The sequence below is a fragment of the Macaca thibetana genome, chromosome 19 (genome assembly GCF_024542745.1).
Source record: "Macaca thibetana thibetana isolate TM-01 chromosome 19, ASM2454274v1, whole genome shotgun sequence".
In the NCBI taxonomy this organism is placed as follows: Eukaryota; Metazoa; Chordata; class Mammalia; order Primates; family Cercopithecidae; genus Macaca; species Macaca thibetana.
The window spans coordinates 39,657,178-39,676,747 of NC_065596.1; the positions used below are offsets into that span (position 1 = coordinate 39,657,178).

General features: G+C 55.6%; 1 protein-coding gene across 2 annotated transcripts; it reads left to right on the top strand.

Moving 5' to 3' along the window:
• Nucleotides 1-201: 201 nt before the first annotated feature.
• LSR (lipolysis stimulated lipoprotein receptor) lies at nt 202-18,726 on the top strand. Of its 2 annotated transcripts, XM_050768752.1 has the most exons (10): nt 202-945; nt 2,143-2,487; nt 10,098-10,217; nt 12,780-12,836; nt 13,380-13,526; nt 17,108-17,281; nt 17,428-17,487; nt 17,585-17,716; nt 17,875-18,497; nt 18,587-18,726. In XM_050768752.1, the coding sequence occupies exons 1-10, from the start codon at nt 837-839 to the stop codon at nt 18,620-18,622; spliced, it is 1,803 nt and encodes a 600-aa protein (XP_050624709.1). In that variant the 5' UTR covers nt 202-836; the 3' UTR covers nt 18,623-18,726. The 2 variants fall into 2 exon arrangements, with proteins under 2 accessions (XP_050624709.1, XP_050624710.1); XM_050768753.1 differs by lacking the exon at nt 12,780-12,836.
• Nucleotides 18,727-19,570: the final 844 nt, after the last annotated feature.

Sequence of the window (19,570 nt, forward strand, 5' to 3'; positions counted from 1 at the left end):
CCAACTTTTCCTGGGCCTGATTCCCCTCGGGCATCCCTGAGGGGGCAGAGCTTCCCTTCCGGGGACTTCAGAGGGTTCCTCAGGTCATCTAACTGGGAGACACAGGGGGCCTGAAGTGCCCCCCTCCACCCGGTCCGGACGAACCCCAGTGGAAGTGGAGAAGTCAGGCGCCACCGACAAACCTCTCCCCGCCAGGACTTTGCTTAGACTCGCTCCTCCCGGCAGGGCGCACCTAGGCGGGTCCATCGCCCGCCGGGGAGAGGGGTGTGGGTAGGGAGGGAACAGGTGCGCTGCGGGTCCTGCCCTATCTCAACAGGTGAATCGCTCCAAGTGGGTCTCGGTTTCGTGGATCTCGGTGCGCTTAGTTTGGCCGGAGCAGATGGGGGCCGGACGGGACCTGTGGTCCGCAGGCGCCCTCCCAGCGGGCCAGTCACTTGGTTCGGGCCCTGGGGGCCGGAGCGCACCTGGGTCAGCCCACTTCCGGGGAGGGAGGCAGAGGAACCCCTCCCCGCCACTCACCCCCAAGCCCAGCCCTCGGCTCCCACCCTTGTGTACCTGGGCCGAACCATTCACCGGAGCGCGCAGCGGGTGGAGTGTGGCTCGGAGAACCGCGGCGGGTCAAGCACCTTTCTTCCCCATATCTGAAAGCGTGCCCTTTGTCCACCTCGTTTACGTTCATTAAAACTTCTAGAACGCAGCAGGATGGACTTGTTGTAGGGACAAGGAACGGAAGTGGGAAGGGGAGGAGCGTGCACCCCTCCTGGCCTTGGTGCGCCCCGCGCCCCCTAAGATACTTTGGAAGGGACGCGCGGGCCGGACGCGCCCAGACGGCCGCGATGGCGCTGGTGGCCGGCGGGCTCTCTAGAGGGCTGGGCTCCCACCCGGCCGCCCCAGGCCGGGACGCGGTAGTCTTCGTGTGGCTCCTGCTTAGCACCTGGTTCACAGGTACGGGGCACGGGGCCCCTGACGCTGCGGAACGGCGGAGGGCACCGTAGAGGGGGATGGATGGAGTTGGAGGCGGCGGGGGCGCCTAGGGCGCGGGAAGCGGGAGGTCTCAGAGGCTGGGTCCTTACGATCCCCTGGGTCTTGGGCGATCTCTTGCGTGCCGGAGTGAGAGGAATTCCCCATCCGTGCCTGGGAGCGCTCCCCCCGCCCTTATCTGGGAGATAGCAGGAAGTGAAACTCCCTGGACGGTAAGACCCGGAGCGGCAGGGAGAATGGAACTCTTTGTGGGGAGGGAGTGGAGGACCGCCCGATCACTAGGAAAAGAAAAGCCGGGATGGAGCTTGGGCGCTCCCGGGGTTTTCTAAGTGTTGGAGTAACGGGGAGAGGGCACGGGAGGGCTGGATCAGACGCTTCCTAGAGGGACAGAGACGAAGGAACAATGCCCAGGCCTCGGGTGGGTGTGGGACTAGGGACTTCCCATCCCCCGCACCCCACCCACCTCCCGCGGGTTCCGGATTATACGTGCGTAAGAGTCTGATGGGGTGGATTTACGGACTTGAAACCGACTTCTGCTGGCAGGCTTTCACCAGGATGGGATGTTTGGGTAGTGATGAGGTCTTTCAGCAGACGCTTTTGGTGAAGTCATTTGAAATGACTTTAGAGTAGGGTGAGGTGGTGGGAGGCTGATGGAGATATTGTGGGGGCTTTAGTCCCTCCATGGCAAAGCAGTTCAGGCAAACAACTCTGCGGTTTTCCCTCCAAATTCAAAAGACCCCGGATAACCTGGAATCCTTGGTAGTCGGTTTTGAAGTGGGGCCTTGGGCGCTGGGGGCATTGACATGGCCATTTGGGCTTGCCTGCCCAGGCCACACAGAGGCCCCTTGCTGTGGGTGAATGGCAAAGGGAAGAGGAGACTGGTGTGATTCAGAGGCCACAGGCTGGGAAGAGGGATGGCAGATGAGTCCAAGGAAACTGGCTGTGTCACCGTGCACCTGCCACTTCAGCCCCACGGGTCTATAAAATGGGCATGATTATCCTGCCTACCTCAGTGGTCCTGGCGATTAAGGAACAATGTGTGCCAGGCACTCTGTAAGTAAGCCACACACTTGCAGGTGTCAAGCTGGTGACAGGTGGCGTTCCTGTTGAAACACCTCCCTGAGCTCACAGCAACCCCTGCTTCTCTCCTCTTGCCCTCAGCCCCTGCCAGGGCCATCCAGGTGACCGTGTCCGACCCCTACCACGTGGTGATCCTCTTCCAGCCCGTGACCCTACCCTGTACCTACCAGATGACCTCGACCCCCACGCAACCCATCGTCATCTGGAAGTACAAGTCTTTCTGCCGGGACCGCATCGCTGATGCCTTCTCCCCAGCCAGCGTCGACAACCAGCTCAATGCCCAGCTGGTAGCCGGGAACCCAGGCTACAACCCCTACGTCGAGTGCCAGGACAGCGTGCGCACCGTCAGGGTCGTGGCCACCAAGCAGGGCAACGCTGTGACCCTGGGAGATTACTACCAGGGTCGGAGGATTACCATCACCGGAAGTATGTTGGGCGGGGCAGGGGGATGAGGCTGGGCTTGCCCGGGTGGTGGGACTGGCATCCTTGTACTGGACCTGGAGTCCCCATCTGAAAGCTCTTGAGTGCCAGTGTCTGAAAGGACCAATGAAGGGAACAATTTTTTTTTTTTTTTTTTTTTTTGAGGTGGAGTCTTGCTCTGGACTCCAGGCTTCCAGGCTGGAGTGCAGTGGTGTGATCTCGGCTCACTGCAACCTCCACCTCCCAGGTTCAAACAATTCTCCTGCCTCGGCCTCCCAAGTAACTGGGACTCCAGGCATGTACCACCACGCCCAGCTAATTTTTATATTTTTAGTAGAGATGGGGTTTTACCATGTTGGCCAGGCTAGTCTCAAACTCCTGACCTCAAATGAACTGCCCGCCTTGGCTTCCCAGAGTGCTGGGAGACACCATACCCAGCCTAAAGGGAGCAATTCTATTCTACTATTCTTCCTTCTGCTAATCTTTCCATTCCTTAATTTAATAACGAAGATTTTTTTGAGTACCTGTCATGTACCAGGTGCTGTTCTGGGCCCCGGGAATACAGCTGTTAACAAAATCATCAGGCCGGGCATGGTGGCTCAAGCCTGTAATCCCAGCACTTTGGGAGGCCAAGACAGGCGGATCACGAGGTCAGGAGATCGAGACCATCCTGGCTAACACGGTGAAACCCCATCTCTACTAAAAAATACAAAAAAACTAGCTGGGCGTGGTGGCGGGCGCCTGTAGTCCCAGCTACTTGGGAGGCTGAGGCAGGAGAATGGTGTAAACCTGGGAAGCGGAGCTTGCAGTGAGCCGAGATCCGGCCACTGCACTCCAGCCTGGGCGACAGAGCGAGACTCCGTCTCAAAAAAAAAAAAACAAAAAAAGGCCGGGCGCAGTGGCTCAAGCCTGTAATCCCAGCACTTTGGGAGGCCGAGACGGGCGGATCACTAGGTCAGGAGATCGAGACCATCCTGGTTAACACGGTGAAACCCCGTCTCTACTAAAAAATACAAAAAAAAAAAAACTAGCCGGGCGAGGTGGCGGGCGCCTGTAGTCCCAGCTACTCAGGAGGCTGAGACAGGAGAATGGCCCGAACCCGGAAGGCGGAGCTTGCAGTGAGCTGAGATCTGGCCACTGCACTCCAGCCTGGGCGACAGAGCGAGACTCCGTCTCAAAAAAAAAAAAAAAAAAAAAACAAACAAAAAAACATCAAACTACTTCCCTCATGGAGCCCACATTGCAGTGAGAGAGACAAACACAACACACACTCTCAAGTGCTTGAAGATAAACAAAACTAGGTAATGGAGAGAGGACACCAGGGTTTGTTCTATAATCATATTAATAACACGAGCAGTAAGAAGTAAAATTTATCTAAGTAACAACTTATAAAGGGTCTACTGCGTGCTAAGCTCCCATCCAGGTTCCCAAGGATTAACTCAGACCACATAGTATTTGAATAGATTCTATTACTGTCATCTTACAGAGGCCCAGAGAGAGAAAGTGACTTGCCTAGTATCACATCGCTGGTAAAGGGGCTGGGATTCTAACTCGGCCGCTTCGGGTCTAGTGGCCAAGTTCCTAATCCCTTTGCTTGCCTAGGGTGGTCCACAGAACTCAGAGGAGGTGGCAGGAGTGAACTGCAGGGGCAAGAGATCTTAATGGAGAAAGCCTACGACGTGCCAGGAACTGCACACACTTTCTCCCACTGAGTCCTCTCCTCTACCCTCCCGACAGCTGAGGCACAGAGAGGTTACCTTGTTCAAATGGGCGCATAGGAAGTCAAAGTCTGGAGCTGGAGTTTGAACCCAGGCAGCCCTGAGAACCCTTGTTCTTAACTGTAGTGCTTGCCTCCTGATAGGATGTGCCTGTTGGGACTAAGTAAAGGGCAGTCATTCATTCATTCATTCATTCATTTGGTATTTATCAAGCATCTACTATGTGTCATTGGTGCTGGGGATAGAGGTGATTGGGATGGCTGGTTTCTGTCCTCAGGGAGATGACTTGAACCTGGGAGGCGGGGGTTGCCGTGAGCCAAGACTGTGCCACTGCACTCCAGCCTGGGCAACAGAGTGAGACTCCGTTGCAAAAAAAAAAAAAAAGAAAAAAGAAAAGAAAATAGCACTGGGTGATGTGCTACATGGAGTGACTTGGGCTGTGAATATGATTTGAGGAGGGCCTGGGCCTGGGCCCTACAGAACCTAGAAGACAGAGAGGAAGGGGAGGGGCAGGGTGCCAGGGATGAGGGCTCATCTACCTCATGTCTTAGTGTGTGTTCACTGTCTTAAACAAGCATTTAAAGTTGGGCATGGGACAGAAGGGGGAAGGGAGCATCCCTTTGCAGACCCCAGGAAGCCAGGAACTGGAGCACATTCTGCTGGAGGATCGATGGGAAGCAGGGTTCCAGGGGCTGAGCCTGTGTCAGTTCTGTTTCAGAGGACGCACCAGGCTTGCTTGCCCTGGATTTCTGTGGGCAGCTCAGCCATGAGCATCCTACTGTTACTGAGGTCACAGAGCTTCTTAGGCCCCCTCCCCTCTAACCCAGGGATTGTGCCTGCCTGGACTGGGCATGACTGCTCAGCTCCTGCCAGGACAAGCCAAATACTGAGGGTGCTTCCTCTGCTGGGCACAAAAGTCCAGGATGACCCCCCAGGCTCTGTCTGGGGAAAGGGGCCCTGCATGCTTCAGGGGCCTCACAGGCCTGGGTCTTTCAAACCACCCCCACCTGGGCCCGTGTTTGATCAAGGCCCTGAGTGTAAACATCCATTGTGTGTGTGTCCTTTCAGGAAAACCCGTAGCCAAAGGAGCTTCCTCCGTTTCAGCTTTGAGGATGGGGAAAAGTGGACTCCCCGTGGTGTTCCTAGGGTCACCCACTGTGCTGCTTATTTTTTATTATTTTTTTTTTCTGTCGCCCAGGGTGGAGTGCAGTGGTGTGATCTCAGCTCACTGCAACCTCAGCCTCCCAGGTTCAAGCGATTCTCCTGCCTCAGCCTCCGGAGTAGCTGGGATTACGGGTGCACATCACTACACCTGGCTAATTTTTGTATCTTTTTGGTAGAGATGGGATTTTGCCATGTTAGTCAGGCTGGTCTCAAAATCCTGACCTCAGGTGATCTGCTGCCTCGGCCCCCCAAAGTTCTGGGATTACAGATGTGAGCCACCATCCCCGGCCTATCCTGGTTTCAAAAGTGAAAATAGTCCTGGGTGAACTAGGAGGCCGTCCACTCCAGGTGTCCCTCAGGTCAGGTGGCTCATGCCCTGCTTCATCCTTTCATGCTTTGGGTGATAGACCAGCACCTGGACAGGAGGCCCTGTTCCACCTCCTCAGGCTCCTTGGGGTCCAAGTGCCCCCAACTCCAGCTGCACTGCAGCAGAGAGCCCATGGGACCTCTGAAATCATGAAGGTCACCTTTGCAGTGTATAAAGGAACCAGAGATTGGAGATGTGGAGGAGGCCTGGCTGCTGTTCCCCCTGGAGACCTGGCATCTCCTCCCCTAACCTAAAACAATGAAAGCAACGCTCAGCCTGGGTGAGATCAGCGCCAGCCCAGGACCAGGAACAGGGTACGCCCTGCAGGAAGAAGGTGTGCCCAGGCCTTAGGATGGATCAAAAGAAGCCAGAAAACTATATTTTTTGTGGGTTTTGAAAACGTCAGACAGGTCAAATAAAACACAGTGAGGTCCAGCCTTGGCCTATGAGATGCCAGATTTCAACCCCTGGCCTATAAGATCCATTTGCTATGTCAGGGGGTTCCTGTCCACGTCTTTTGCTTACAGCGGGGACCAGCTCTTGAGCTCCATTGTTGGAGAGGCATAGTCAGGGTCTCATTTGAAGACACTGGTGGCTCATGCCTATAATCCCAGCACTTTGGGAGGCTGAGGCAGGAGGATTGCTTGAGGACAGGAGTTGGGAGAACAGCCCGGGCAACACAGTGAGACCCAGACACTACAAAAAATAAATTAGCGGGGCATGATGGTGCACCCTGGTAATTCCAGCTACTCTAGAGATAGGAAGATTGCTTGAGCCCAGGAGTTCGAGGCTGCGGTGACCCATGATCGCACCACTGCACTCCAGCCTGGGCGACAAAGCTAGGCCCTCTCAGAAAAGATACAGGTGGAAAAATGATGGACGAAGAGGGCATTGTGGCAAACCTGGAGGATTTAGGAGAACCTAGTTTAGAATTCTATGAGGATTCAATGAAAGAATGTGTGCAGAGGGGCCCAGCACATAGTAAGAGCTCAATAAATGGTGGGGTCACAGGGCAGTGACTCATGCCTGTAAAATCCCAGCACTTTGGGAGGCCGAGGCAGGTGGATCACTTGACAGTGGCTTAGATGCCTGATCATTAGGGGAAGTCGTGTCCTCAACCCCTTCACATCTGCTCTGAAGGTCACCATATCTGGAAGCCTCCCTGGCCTCCTTGTTTAAAATGGCACAGCCCCCACTCCACGCCTGGCACTCTCTGTCTGCTGTCCCTGATTCGTTTTCTCCATACAGCTTATCTTTGTCTGATATGTGACATAGTTACATTTTTTATTTGTCTTTCTTTCCCAGTTAGAATCTGAGCTCTAGAAGGACAAGGGCAAGGATTTATAACTCAAAGGTTCTGGGCTTAGGCCTCTTTACACTCTTGATTTTGAGGTTAATTAAGAGCTCAGGCCTAGCAAAGTGGCTCATGCCTGGAATCCCAGCACTTTGGGAGGCCCAGGCGGGCAGATCACTTGAGGTCAGGAGTTCCAGATCAGCCTGGCCCACATAGTGAAAGCTCTGTCTCTACTAAAAATATAAAAATTAGCCAGTTATGAGTAGCTGGCACCTATAATCCCAGCTACTCAAGAGGCTGAGGCAGGAGAATCGCTTGAACCCAGGAGGCGGAGGCTGCAGTGAGCCAAGGTCGCGCCACTGCACTCTAGCCTGAGCAACAGTGCGAGACTCCATCTCAAAAAAAATAATAATAATAATAATAAGAGCTCAAAGAGTTTGTTTTCAAAGGTAGCAGACTGAGAAAAGTTTACAAAATAGTTTAAATGACAACTCATTATAGATTAACATAAATAAAATAATTTTTATGAAAAACAGTCATTTTCTGAAAGCAGACAAAATATTGTGCATGAGAAGGTGCCATGGTTTTATTGTTTTGCAAATCTCTGAAGCCTGGCTGGAGAGAAGAGCCTGGCTTCTCAAAGCTGCTTCGGTCTGCTGTGATGTCTGTCATATGTCACGTAGCCTCTGGAAAACTCCAGTTAGTATTGTTGGGAAAATAACTTTGACCTCAGGATCTCCTGAAAATGTCTTGGGGAACCCCAGGGTCTAGAGGCTGCAGTTTGAGAACTGTTGCTGTGGTATACCAGGTGTCTCAAATACTGCCTAGAGCGTAGGTGGCACTCAGTAATTATTGTTGAAGAATGAATGAATGAATGAATGAAATGTGTCTTTGAATCCAGCCATGTGCCCAGAATGACAGGACAGATGACAAAAGCGAAGGGACTTTAGCATGACGGGAGAGGGGGTTCATTTCTTTTTCTTTTTTTTTTTTTTTTTGCGATGGAGTCTCGCTCTGTTGCCCAGGCTGGAGTGCACTGGCGCGATCTCAGCTCACTGCAACCTCTGCCTCCTGGGTTCAAGTGATTCTCCTGCCTCAGCCTCCTTAGTGGCTGGGACTACAGGCACGCACCACCATGCCTGGCTAATTTTTTACATTTTTGGTAGAGATAGGGTTTTACCGTGTTGGTCAGGCTGGTCTGGAACTCCTGACCTCAAGTGATCCACCCGCTTCAGCCTCCCAGAGCGCTGGGATTACAGGTGTAAGCCACCGTGTCCGGCAAAGAGGGTGTTCATTTCTACTCCTGGCCAGGTATAGTGTCAGGCACTGGGGACCCAGCAGTGACAGGGCTGTGCCTCGTGGAGCCCACATTTTCACCAGGCAAGGGATGGTCGGCCCCTAAGCTGGGAGATAGACTTCACCAGTTGGTTGGGGGAGCTGTGGGAGAAGCCCAGCCCATTGGGGGACAGTGCGAATCTAGAGCCAAGGCGATGGCAGGGGTGAGGCTGGCATGGTAGCTAGAGACCATGTTGTGCCAAGGGCCTTGGGGACCGTGGAACCTTAGGGAAGGCGTCGGGAATGCTGTAGTGAGACACGGTTGCAAGGAGAATTTTTCTGTAGACATGAGGCCTTCCTTGTGAAGAAAGAAGAAGGAAAGGGTTCTTTCATTCCTGGGGGTGCCAGGCGCTGTGGACTGGCATGCGTGGTTGCCGCCATCACAGAGCTGTCGTGCAGGAGGGCAGCGCGTCCTTGGGAAGGTGGCAGGCAGGTCAGGCTGGCAGGAAAGAGGCTGGGAAGCTGAGGGCGTTTCCTGCCCGAGATGCCCAGTGTAGTGTACTTCTCTCCCCACTGGCCTAAGGCGGAGTTGCCTGGTAGGTGCCCGCGTCCCACCTTGGTGAAAGGCTGAAGGTATTTAACTAATTAGGGCCTGAGGAGCAGAGAGGAAACAGGATGTGCCAAAACACTTTGATGGTTGGCAGAGTTAACAGGCTCCTTGTCTGCAGCTGCTTCAGACATGAGCGTCCCCAAGCCCTGGGCCTGACCTGGAATGTGGGGATGGAAGGGGAGGGGGAGGGACCAAGGCCCTGGGGGGGGTAAGTCTCTCTCCCCCACACAGACACACCCACTCCTTATGGGTGCCTGGGCATCTCCTGGTACCTAGAATCTGGACTGTTTATTTCCACACCCATCCCTGGTGTACACTAGGCCCTGTGGGTGGCAGTTCACATCAGGGGAGTTCAGACTTTGGATCTGAGAGGTGGTTCAGAGATGGCTGGAAGTTGAGAAGCACAGACTGCTGGGTGTGGTGGCTCACGCCTGTAATCCCAGCACTTTGGGAGGTGAGGCGGGTGCGTCACCTGAGGTCAGGAGTTCGAAACCAGCTTGGTCAACATGGCGAAACCCCATCTGTACTAAAAATGCAAAAATTAGCCAGGCATGGTGGCAGGTGCCTGTAATCCCAGCTACATGGGAGGCTGACACAGGAGAATCGCTTGAATCTGGGAGGCGGAGATTGCAGTGAGCCAAGATTGGATCGCGCCATTGCACGCCAGCCTGGGCAGCAAAAGCGAAACTCTGATTCAAACAAAAAAAGAGAGCTGGGTGTGGTGGAGTGTGCCTGTAGTCCCAACTACTCAGGAGACTGAGGTGGGAGGATTGCTTGAGTCTGGGAGGTTGAAGCCTCAGTGAGCTATAATTACATCACTGCACTCCAGTCAGGGCCACAGAGTGAGACCCTGTCTCGAAAGAAAGAAAAAAAACCAACCTCAGGCTCTGAGGGCACCATTACTGCTCTACACTGAGGAGCTATGCAGCTTTTCCAGACCCGATACGTCATCCACAAAACAGGAGTGATAACGGCCCTGCCTCACAGACTTCTTGTAGTAGTCCAGGTGTTTCGAACGGGGCGTAAAAGGCCGCGTGCCTTTGCATATGCATATGCATTTGATCATCTTCAGCCTGCCCAGCCCACCGCTTGCCCCCTCCTGGATGTGCTGGGAAGGGGGCTCTGACCCTTGTGGGGTTAGGTGCCCCGGCCTCTAAGGTGCCCTCACGCCTTTTCATCCTGACCCAGATGCTGACCTGACCTTTGATGAGACGGCGTGGGGGGACAGCGGTGTGTATTACTGCTCTGTGGTCTCAGCCCAGGACCTCGAGGGGAACAATGAGGCCTACGCAGAGCTCATCGTCCTTGGTGAGTGGGCCTGGGAACGGGGAGGCATGGCCCTTCCTTTTGTCCACTTCTGTTCTGTCTGTCCTCCCCCGTGTCCGCCCTCTGCCCTCCAGCTTACCCTCTGGGCTCTGTCGCCTGCTCTGCTCTCCCCCAGGCTCTGCCAGTCACTTAGGCCCCCCTGTGCCCTGCACCCCAGGCAGGGACCACTGGCTCACGGTGCCTCCAATCAGCCAAGCCAAACTAAGAGTGGAGAGAATTGGTGACTCTGCCTCTTCAAAGTCTCATTTAAAAAAAAAATCCAGACTTGGGGTCCGGGTACAGTAGTTTATGCCTGTAATCCCAGCACTTTGGGAGGCGGAGGCGGGGGGATCACTTGAGGCTAGGAGTTCGAGAACAGCCTAGCCAACATGGCAAAATCCCGTCTCTACAAAAAACATAAAAGCCAGGCGTGGTGGTGCACATGCCTGTAATCCCAGTTACTCAGAAGGCTGAGGCATGAGGATTGCTTGAACCCGGGAGGCAGAGGTTGCAGTGAGCCAAGATCACGCCACTGCACTCACTCCAGCCTGGGCGACAGAGCAAGACTCCGTCCCAAAAAAAAAAAAAAAAAAAAAAATTCCAGACATGGTCAGAGTCCATGGGCAGTGAATGAGGACAGTTGATGGTGTGCAAAATTGACCCACCTCCTGCTACATCCCCAAGGCCTCATCTCACCTGAGTCCCTCGCTAAAGCACAGTGGCTTTGCCGTGTGCCCCGCTGGGATGGCGCTGCATGGCACACACAGAGAGTGTGTGAGTGCAGCTGAAACGAAGCCGATTCCAGACACCCAGGGGCAGGGCGGGGTGTCTGTGTGGCTGGAAGGCCTCCCTCCATGTGTTAGGGGGATGCTGCCATCCGCCAGGTACCCTGCTGTAAGCCAACACACGGAGTCTCGTGTGGCATGTGCTCTGCAGGAGTGACGCCGCTGGGCTGTACACTGCCATCTTCACATGTGTGAGTGAGCACGTGACTGGGGAGTACTTGGGCTGCAAGACAGAGTTCATGTGTGGGGGACGGAACACGTGCACCAGTGACCCAGGAACCTCTTCGTGTTCTTTGGTAAAATGCACCATTTGCATCAGCAGTTCCCAAAATTTAGTCTCCGGGTCTGTTTACACTCTAAAAAATTATCGAGGGTCTCCAAGAGCTTTTGTTTGTTCCTGTGGGTTTTATGTCTATATGTTGCTTAATATATTAGGAATTAAAATGGGGAAATTTTTCAAGCCCAAGATACACAAGCAAGACTGGGCAACATGGCAAGACCCTGACTCTACAAAAAATTTTAAAATTAACAGGCGTGGTGGCATGCACCTGTGGGCCCAGCTTCTTGGGAGGCTGAGGCAGGAGTATTGCTTGTGCCCAGGAGGTCAAGGCTGCAGTGAGCCGTGATTATGCTACTGCACTCTAGCATGGGTGACAGAGACCCTGGCTCAAGAAACACACACATACACAAGCATATAGTCCATTAGGCATCAGGGCCATGATGACTTCAGGGAGCCTGGGAAACTCCACTGGACATTCATGGGAGAACAAGTGAAAAAGACAAATAACATCTTAGTGTTATTCTAAAAATACTTCTTCTGGCCTTGTGGACAGGACCATGCTTTGAGAGCCGTGACTGACATGCCTCTGTCCTGTTGCGAGGGCCTACGGTGCCAAGTGCATGAGCTCTGGGGAGGGCTTCATGGGTGCAGCACTGGGCCTGTGGAGGCCCCTCAGACACAATGCTGGTGGGGCTCAGAGCTCCAGGGGGCACTCGAGGGAAGATAAGAACCTGGTCTGAGATGCGCGAATGTGATAATGCCTGAGTAGAGATGGAGACCCTGTGGGCCCCAGAACCAGGACTGCGTATGACTTTCATATGTGGGCATTTTTGCTTCAATGGGTCCCTTCCTGTTTTAAAACAAAAATTTGTGATTATGTTCTCACAAAGACAGTTTATTACTATATATTCAGTGTTTATTTTTTTTCAGATTTGTAAAGTAAAATTAAACCATTTCAGCCAGGTGTGGTGGCACGTGCCTGTAGCCCTAGCTACTTACTCCGGAGGCTGAGGTGGGAGGATCGCCTGAGCCCAGGAGGTTGAGGCTGCAGTGAGCCATGATCGCACCCCTGCACTCCAGACTGGGCGACAGAGCTGAGATCCTGTCTGTCTCTTTATCTCGTGGGCCCTAGGGCACTGTGCCTGCTGGAACAGGACATCCCTATCACCGTGGTTGGAGCCCTTTGGGGTGCTAAAACCTATGAATGAGGAAAACTTAGGGTGCCCAAGCTGAGGCAGAGCCCTCAGAACCCCCTGGGATTTGTGTTGGAGTCCTCGTGGCATGAGACACAGGTGGATTATGCAATGGGAATTTCTTTCCTATGAGCACCCACATGTGGGCGGGTGGAGGGCAGGAGCCATGCGCTAGGGCTTCAGTCCTCAGCCCCTCCCCACTTCAGGGCACACCTTCCACTTGGCCAGCCTGGAACTGGGCTTTCGGGGGCGGCGCAGCCTGGGCTGGCTCTGGCCAGCATAATCTATTTCTCTTTTGTCCCTCCAGGGAGGACCTCAGGGGTGGCTGAGCTCTTACCTGGTTTTCAGGCGGGGCCCATGGAAGGTACGGGGGGTGGATCCTGTGTTGGGCTTCTGAGGAGCTCCCACACATCACCTACTGCTTCTGACTCTAGTTAGTATCCCCTTCCCCACTAAAACCTGCTCACTGTGGACCCCTCACTAACCTGGCCTGACTGTGGCTCTGAGGCATCTAGTGGCCTGGGCTGGGCTGGGCTGAGGAGAGCCGGGGTGCAGGCCGGGGCTCTGTGACTGGCACCTGCGGTGCTCTTGAGGGCGTGGCGTCTGGGCAGCTGGCTCTCTTTGGTCTGGGGGCTGCAGTCTGCCTCCCTCTGGGCAGGCTGCCTCTTGTTTTCTGCCTTGTGTATTTGCACCTGCGGGAGGGCCCTAACTGGGGACTGGCCGGGATGGTAGAATGGGGAGTGTGCCATGCGCAGCCTCTAGCACAAAGAATCCAGCCAGGGCTGCAGGTTCCTTGGTGAGCTTTGCAAATAGTCACCGACCTCAGTGCTGGTTGCGCACTGTGTGCCCCTGCTGTGCCCTGTTTCCTCCCAAGCCTCCGGGCTCAGGGCCTGTTCTCTCTTTGCAGACTGGCTCTTCGTGGTTGTGGTGTGCCTGGCTGCCTTCCTCGTCTTCCTCCTCCTGGGCATCTGCTGGTGCCAGTGCTGCCCACACACTTGCTGCTGCTACGTCAGGTGCCCCTGCTGCCCAGACAAGTGCTGCTGCCCTGAGGCCCGTAAGTGCCCTGCTCATGGCCACCCTGGTTCGGGCAACATCCTGAGTCCGAGGGAAGGAGTTGGCCATCCACCTGCCCCCAGGACAGTGGCATTGGTCTGGAGGGTGTGAATTTAGCAAGTGGGGAGAAAGTAGGCTGAGGAGGGTCTGCTGCTTTAGATTGTCATTTACTTCCTCCAACTTTCAGTTTCTTTTTATGTATGTTTTTTTTTTCTTTTGTAAGTATAATCCATACACATGGTAAAAATGTTCAACAGTACAAGATACTATTCACATGAAAGTAAAGCCCTCTTAAAAAACCAAATCTTGGCCAGGCCCAGTGATTACGCCTGTAATCCCAGCACTTTGGGAGGCCAAGACGAGCGGATCACTTGAGGTCGGGAGTTCCAGATCAGCCTGGCCAACATGGTAAAACCCCGTTCTCTACTAAAAATACAAAAATTAGCTGGGTATGGTGGTGTTCGCCTGTAATCCCAGCTACTCAGGAGACTGAGGCATGAGAATCGCTTGAACTCAGGAAGTGGGGGTTGCAGTGAGCTGAGATCACGCCACTGCACTCCAGCCTGGGCGACAGAGTGAGACTGTCCCCCCAAAAGAAAAAAGAAAACAAATCTTAAGTGAAAAAGGTAAGAAACCAAACAAGGTTTACAACACTACATGATTTAAGCAAAAAAAATTTTTTTTTATTTAGAGAAAGGGTCTCACTGTCATCCAGGCAGTGCAGTAGTGCAATCATAGCTCACCGCAGCCTCCAACTCCTGGGTTTAAGCAATCCTCCTGCCTTAGCCTCTAGAGCAGCTGGGACTGTAGACACACATCACCATGCCTAGCTAATTTTTTGATTGTTGTTTTTTGTAGAGACGGGGTCTCAGTATGTTGCCCAGCCTGATCTGAAACTCGGCCTCAGGTGATCCTCCCAAGTCAGCCTCCCCAAAGTGCTGGGATTACAGGCATGTGCCATCATGCTAGCCAATTTTTAAAATTTTTTTGTAGAGACAGGGTCTTGCTATGTTGCCCAGGCTGGTCTTAAACTCTTGACCTCAAGTGATCCTGCTTCAGGCTCCCAAAGTGATGGGATTACAGGCATGAGCTACCACACCTGGCCTTAAACTTAAGCAATTTTTTTGAGACATTTTCACTCTGTCGCCCAGGCTGGACTGAAGTGGCGTGATCTCGGCTCACTGCAACCTCCGTCCCCCGGGTTTAAGCTATTCTCCTGCCTCAGACTCCTGAGTAGCTGGGATATAGCACCTGCCACCACGCCTGGCTAATTTTTGTATTTTCAGTAGAGACAGGGTTTTGCCATGTTGGCCAGGCTGGTCTCGAACTCCTGACCTCAGGCAATCCGCGCCCCGCCCCCCAACCTTGGCTTCCCAAAGTGCTAGGATTACAGGCATGAGCCACTGTGCCTGGCCAAATTTAAGCAAATTTTTGAAAACATATCCACAGGAATGCTGCACATTTTGCCCAGTTACTACGTCTAGGGTCATATCTAGCACACCAGCATGGGTACTGTGGAGAGCTGGGACTGGCTGTGGGACTAGAGCTAAAGGGGAAGTAAGCAAACCAAGCAGGGGAAGGTAAGAGAAGACAGAAGAGAGAGAGAGACTTAACTCTATGAGAGGAGTCAGACATGTGCAATTGAAAAAGACTTGCTCCTGCCTCTCTTTTGTGAATGTTTGTGATATCCCAACGGGACACTTTCACAGAGGAGCTGATAGACGTGGTCACAGCCATCAGCCCCGGGACACCAGGCCACAGCGTGTACACTAAGTGGCACTGATGGACACTTCAGCATCCCTCCAACTGCTGTCCCATTTCCCCTCCTCGGGGACCACAGCTGTTGCCAGTCCTTGGTTTCCTTCAGGAGGGTGTCTGGGTAGACTGGCCTTTCTGCACAGTCCAAGACACATGAACAGTGAAGTACCAGGCAATCCTTGCAAGCGTGGGCAGGTGGAGAGCTGAGGCCTGCTTGACACCTTCCTGCTCAGAAGCCCAGTGAGCAGTTTCCCTCCCTAAAGCTCAGTGTCGTCCCCTGTGAAATGGGGCTTATGGCAAAGCTCACCGCTCTGGGTGCGTTTGGGGATTCGGTGAGCTCATGTGCACGCCATTGAGCATGGGACCTGATCTATATAAAATATTCTACGTCTGCCAGCTGCTGGGCACTGCCACTCTCAGCCTCGGTAGTGACTGAGGGCCAGGGCACCAGTCAGATCCCTGGTGCACACAGAGTGACCCCAGAGAAGCAGCCTTCCCTCTCTGAGTCCTGTTTCCTTCTGTTAGGTCCCCACTTCATGGGGTGTTGTGGGTATTAAGGAAGTCACTGGCTAATTTTATAGTCATTGAAGTCAGTGGTGTGCAACCTGGTTCCTCAAAGGATCACTTTCCTGAAAAAATTCCACTGCTCCCTGGAGGCTTATGCAGGCCATTTCATCCCCCGCCTCTTGTCGTGTTTAGCTGACAGCTTTTTGCCCAGGCAGTGAGTGTTAGGTCCATTTCACAGATGGGCTGCAACCAAGTTTGCAGTGAACCCACTAAGACCAGAGCTAGGGCCAGGACTGTAAATGCTGGTCCCAACACCACATTTCCTCCATCTGGAGACCCTGTTACCCCAACCTGGCACCCCATTAACTCTCTGGCAGAGGCCCTGTTACATCCGCTGCTGCCACAGCCTCTGCCACTGATGAAGTTGCAGGCTGCCTGCGCTAATGAATGGGCTTCCTCTAGGCTGTGCACTTAGCCTTCTGCTTCCAAACCAAATCAGAGGTGAGGCACCCTCTCTGGGCCCATCTCTTTCCTCCATTTACCTGTTGGGGTCCCAGGGAGGAAGCCACTTGCCTAGGGCCCAGGAACTTTGCAAGCGTCTTGCCCTAGGGAGGAGGATCTTACCTCGAGCTGTCAAGCCTAGACCCTGACAGGGCGGGTAGGAATGGGTGCAGTCCATGAGTTAGAAACACTGGAGGAGACACTGCTGCTTGGCCAGGGCAGGCAAGTTAACTCCTGAGGCTCCTGCCATTGCATCTTGGTCTGGAAGACCAGGTGGGCAGGATGCACGTCTCCCAGATGACTCATTTTTTCTAGAGCAGGGGCTTGGCCGCCAAAGAGGATACATGATTTTGGCTTGTGGGGACAGTGGTGGACGCAGCACCTGGGCTTTATATAAAGGGGCAGCTTTGTTGCCCTGTAAACACACAGACCATGGGTGGCCACTTCTTCCAGTAAGTTAGCTGGGGAGTTGGAAGTTTAGGTAAAACCTTTTGATTGGCAAACGTTGGCAAATCACCATGCTGTTAAATGAAACATTGTCCTGCCACCCTGGGGCCGTGGGCTGCCTGTGTGCACCCTCTGAAAAACCACACAGGAAGTGGGGTGGGGTCTCTGTGAAGCTGGTGTCCCCCAACCTCAGGGATGCTGCAGAAATGGAATGAGGACCAGCAGGGACTCAGATGCCCACGGAAGCTCTACAGTGGAGAGGGCGGTTTGGGAAGGAGGTCCAGGCCCAGGTCCTTCTGAAAGCCAATGGGTATGGGGCAGCCTGGCTCCTGCCCCACCTGCCTTCTCATGTTCATTGTGTCCTCACAGTGTATGCCGCCGGCAAAGCAGCCACCTCAGGTGTTCCCAGCATCTATGCCCCCAGCACCTATGCCCACCTGTCTCCCGCCAAGACCCCGCCCCTACCAACTGTGATTCCCATGGGCCCTGCCTACAACGGGTACCCTGGAGGGTACCCTGGGGACCTCGACAGGAGTAGCTCAGGTGAGGCTGGGGGAAGCAGGAACAGCTGGTGGGGGTGTGCTGGGCATCTGGACACTGAGGGGCAGGGGCTGGAAGGAAGAGGGTCTTGGGAGCCGAGGAGGGGCTCTGCTCCTGGTGAGCAGCAACTGACAGCCACTCTCCCCCAGCTGGTGGCCAAGGTTCCTACGTACCCCTGCTTCGGGACACAGACAGCAGTGTGGCCTCTGGTGAGAATCCATCATCCCAAAGTTGGATGTGCCTGTAAGGGAGAGGGCTGGGCCAGGATCCATCCTCCCAAACCGACCACCACCACCCTGTCCTTAGAAGTCCGCAGTGGCTACAGGATTCAGGCCAGCCAGCAAGACGACTCCATGCGGGTCCTGTACTACATGGAGAAGGAGCTGGCCAATTTCGACCCTTCTCGGCCTGGCCCCCCCAATGGCCGTGTGGAGCGGGGTGAGCAGGAACCTTGGGGTCTGAGGGCTTTTAAGCTTGCGGGGGGGAGGGGGGAAGCATGTCTCCCTGATACCTGCCCCAGGGACTCTTGGTGCAAACCCTGGACCTGGGCAAACCGGGGCTCCTCCAGTAGTCAGTGACACCCCCCTTCCCTGCAGCCATGAGTGAAGTCACCTCCCTCCATGAGGACGACTGGCGATCTCGGCCTCCTCGGGGCCCTGCCCTCACCCCGATCCGGGATGAGGAGTGGGGTGGCCACTCCCCCCGGAGTCCCAGGGGATGGGACCCAGAGACCCCCAGGGAGCAGGCAGGCGGGGGCTGGCGGGCCAGGCGGCCCCGGGCCCGCTCCGTGGACGCCCTGGACGACCTCACCCCGCCAAGCTCCGCCGAGTCAGGGAGCAGATCTCCCCCGAGTAGTGGTGGGAGGAGAGGCCGGGCCTACATGCCCCCGCGGAGCCGCAGCCGGGACGACCTCTATGACCAAGAAGACTCGAGAGACTTCCCACGCTCCCGGGACCCTCACTACGACGACATCAGGTCTCGGGAGCGCCTCCCTGCCGACCCCAGGTCCCACTACCACCGTACCCGGGACCCTCGGGACAACGGCTCCAGGTCCGGGGACCCCCCCTATGATGGGCGGCTACTGGAGGAGGCCGTGAAGAAGAAGGGGTCGGGGGAGAGACGGAGACCCTACAAGGAGGAAGAGGCCTACTATCCGCCCGCGCCGCCCCCGTACTCGGAGACCGACTCGCAGGCGTCCCGCGAGCGCAGGCTCAAGAAGGTGAGGGCCGCCCTCCCTGGCGTCCAGATCGTCCCTGGGTCCCCAGCCGGTCCCCGCGGCTCATACCCTTCTTCCTTTCTCCCTTGCAGAACCTGGCCCTGAGTCGGGAAAGTTTAGTCGTCTGATCTGACGTTTTCTACGTAGCTTTTGTATTTTTTTTTTAATTTGAAGGAACACTGATGAAGCCCTGCCATGCCCCTCCCGAGTCTAATAAAACGTATAATCACAAGCTCTGGAGAGAACCATTTGTTCAGCCGCGTAGGGCGGGGAACGGGGACTGCTCCCGTGTGTGTCTGTAAAGCCCCGCGTCCCGGGGGCGCCGGAGTCCCGGGCCGGGAAGGAGAGACCCAGCCTGGCCCGGCCCGCGCCCGCGCCCGCGCAGCCGGCCGGAGAACGTGCCCCGCCGCGCAGCCGCCGCCCGCCTGCGTGCGCGCCCCAGCCCCGCCCAGGCGTGCGCATGCGCCCCGGTCCTCCGCCTTCGCGCTCCGCAGGCCGACTGCCGGGAGCGCGCGCGCGCGCCCCTCTCCCATTCCAGCCCATCCCCCCACCCCCCACCGACCTACTTTACTGTCTCCAAACTCAGGCAGCCCACCTGGCCCCCGGCGACCCGAGCCCCTGCTCCGGGTTCCCCGACGTTCCATCCGGACCCTCGTTTCACCCGGGCGGCGCGCGGCGACCTCGCGCCCCGCGGAGCCCCGGGCCTGCGCGCGCCCGCCCGCCCCCGGAGACAGCCAGCGCGCGCGCTCCCGGGCCGCCTCCCCCAGCGCGCGTCCGCCCCGGGCTCGCGCCTCCGCCGCCGCCGCCGCCGCCGCCGCGCGCGCGCGCAGCTCAAGTAAAGGAGGAAAAAAAAAAGGGGGAAAAATAGAAAGCGGCGGCGGCTGCAGCAGCGATCCGCCGCCGGACTGGGCCAGGCCGGGCGGCGGCTGCGCGAGCCGGCGATCCAGGGCACCGGCGGCGGCCAGCCAGGGCGGGCCGTGTTCAAAAAAAAAAGTCGCGGCGGCGGCGGCTGCTCAGGGAAGGAGGCCCGAGGGCCGCGTGCAGCGGGCGGGCGGGCGGGCGGGCTGGGGGCGGCC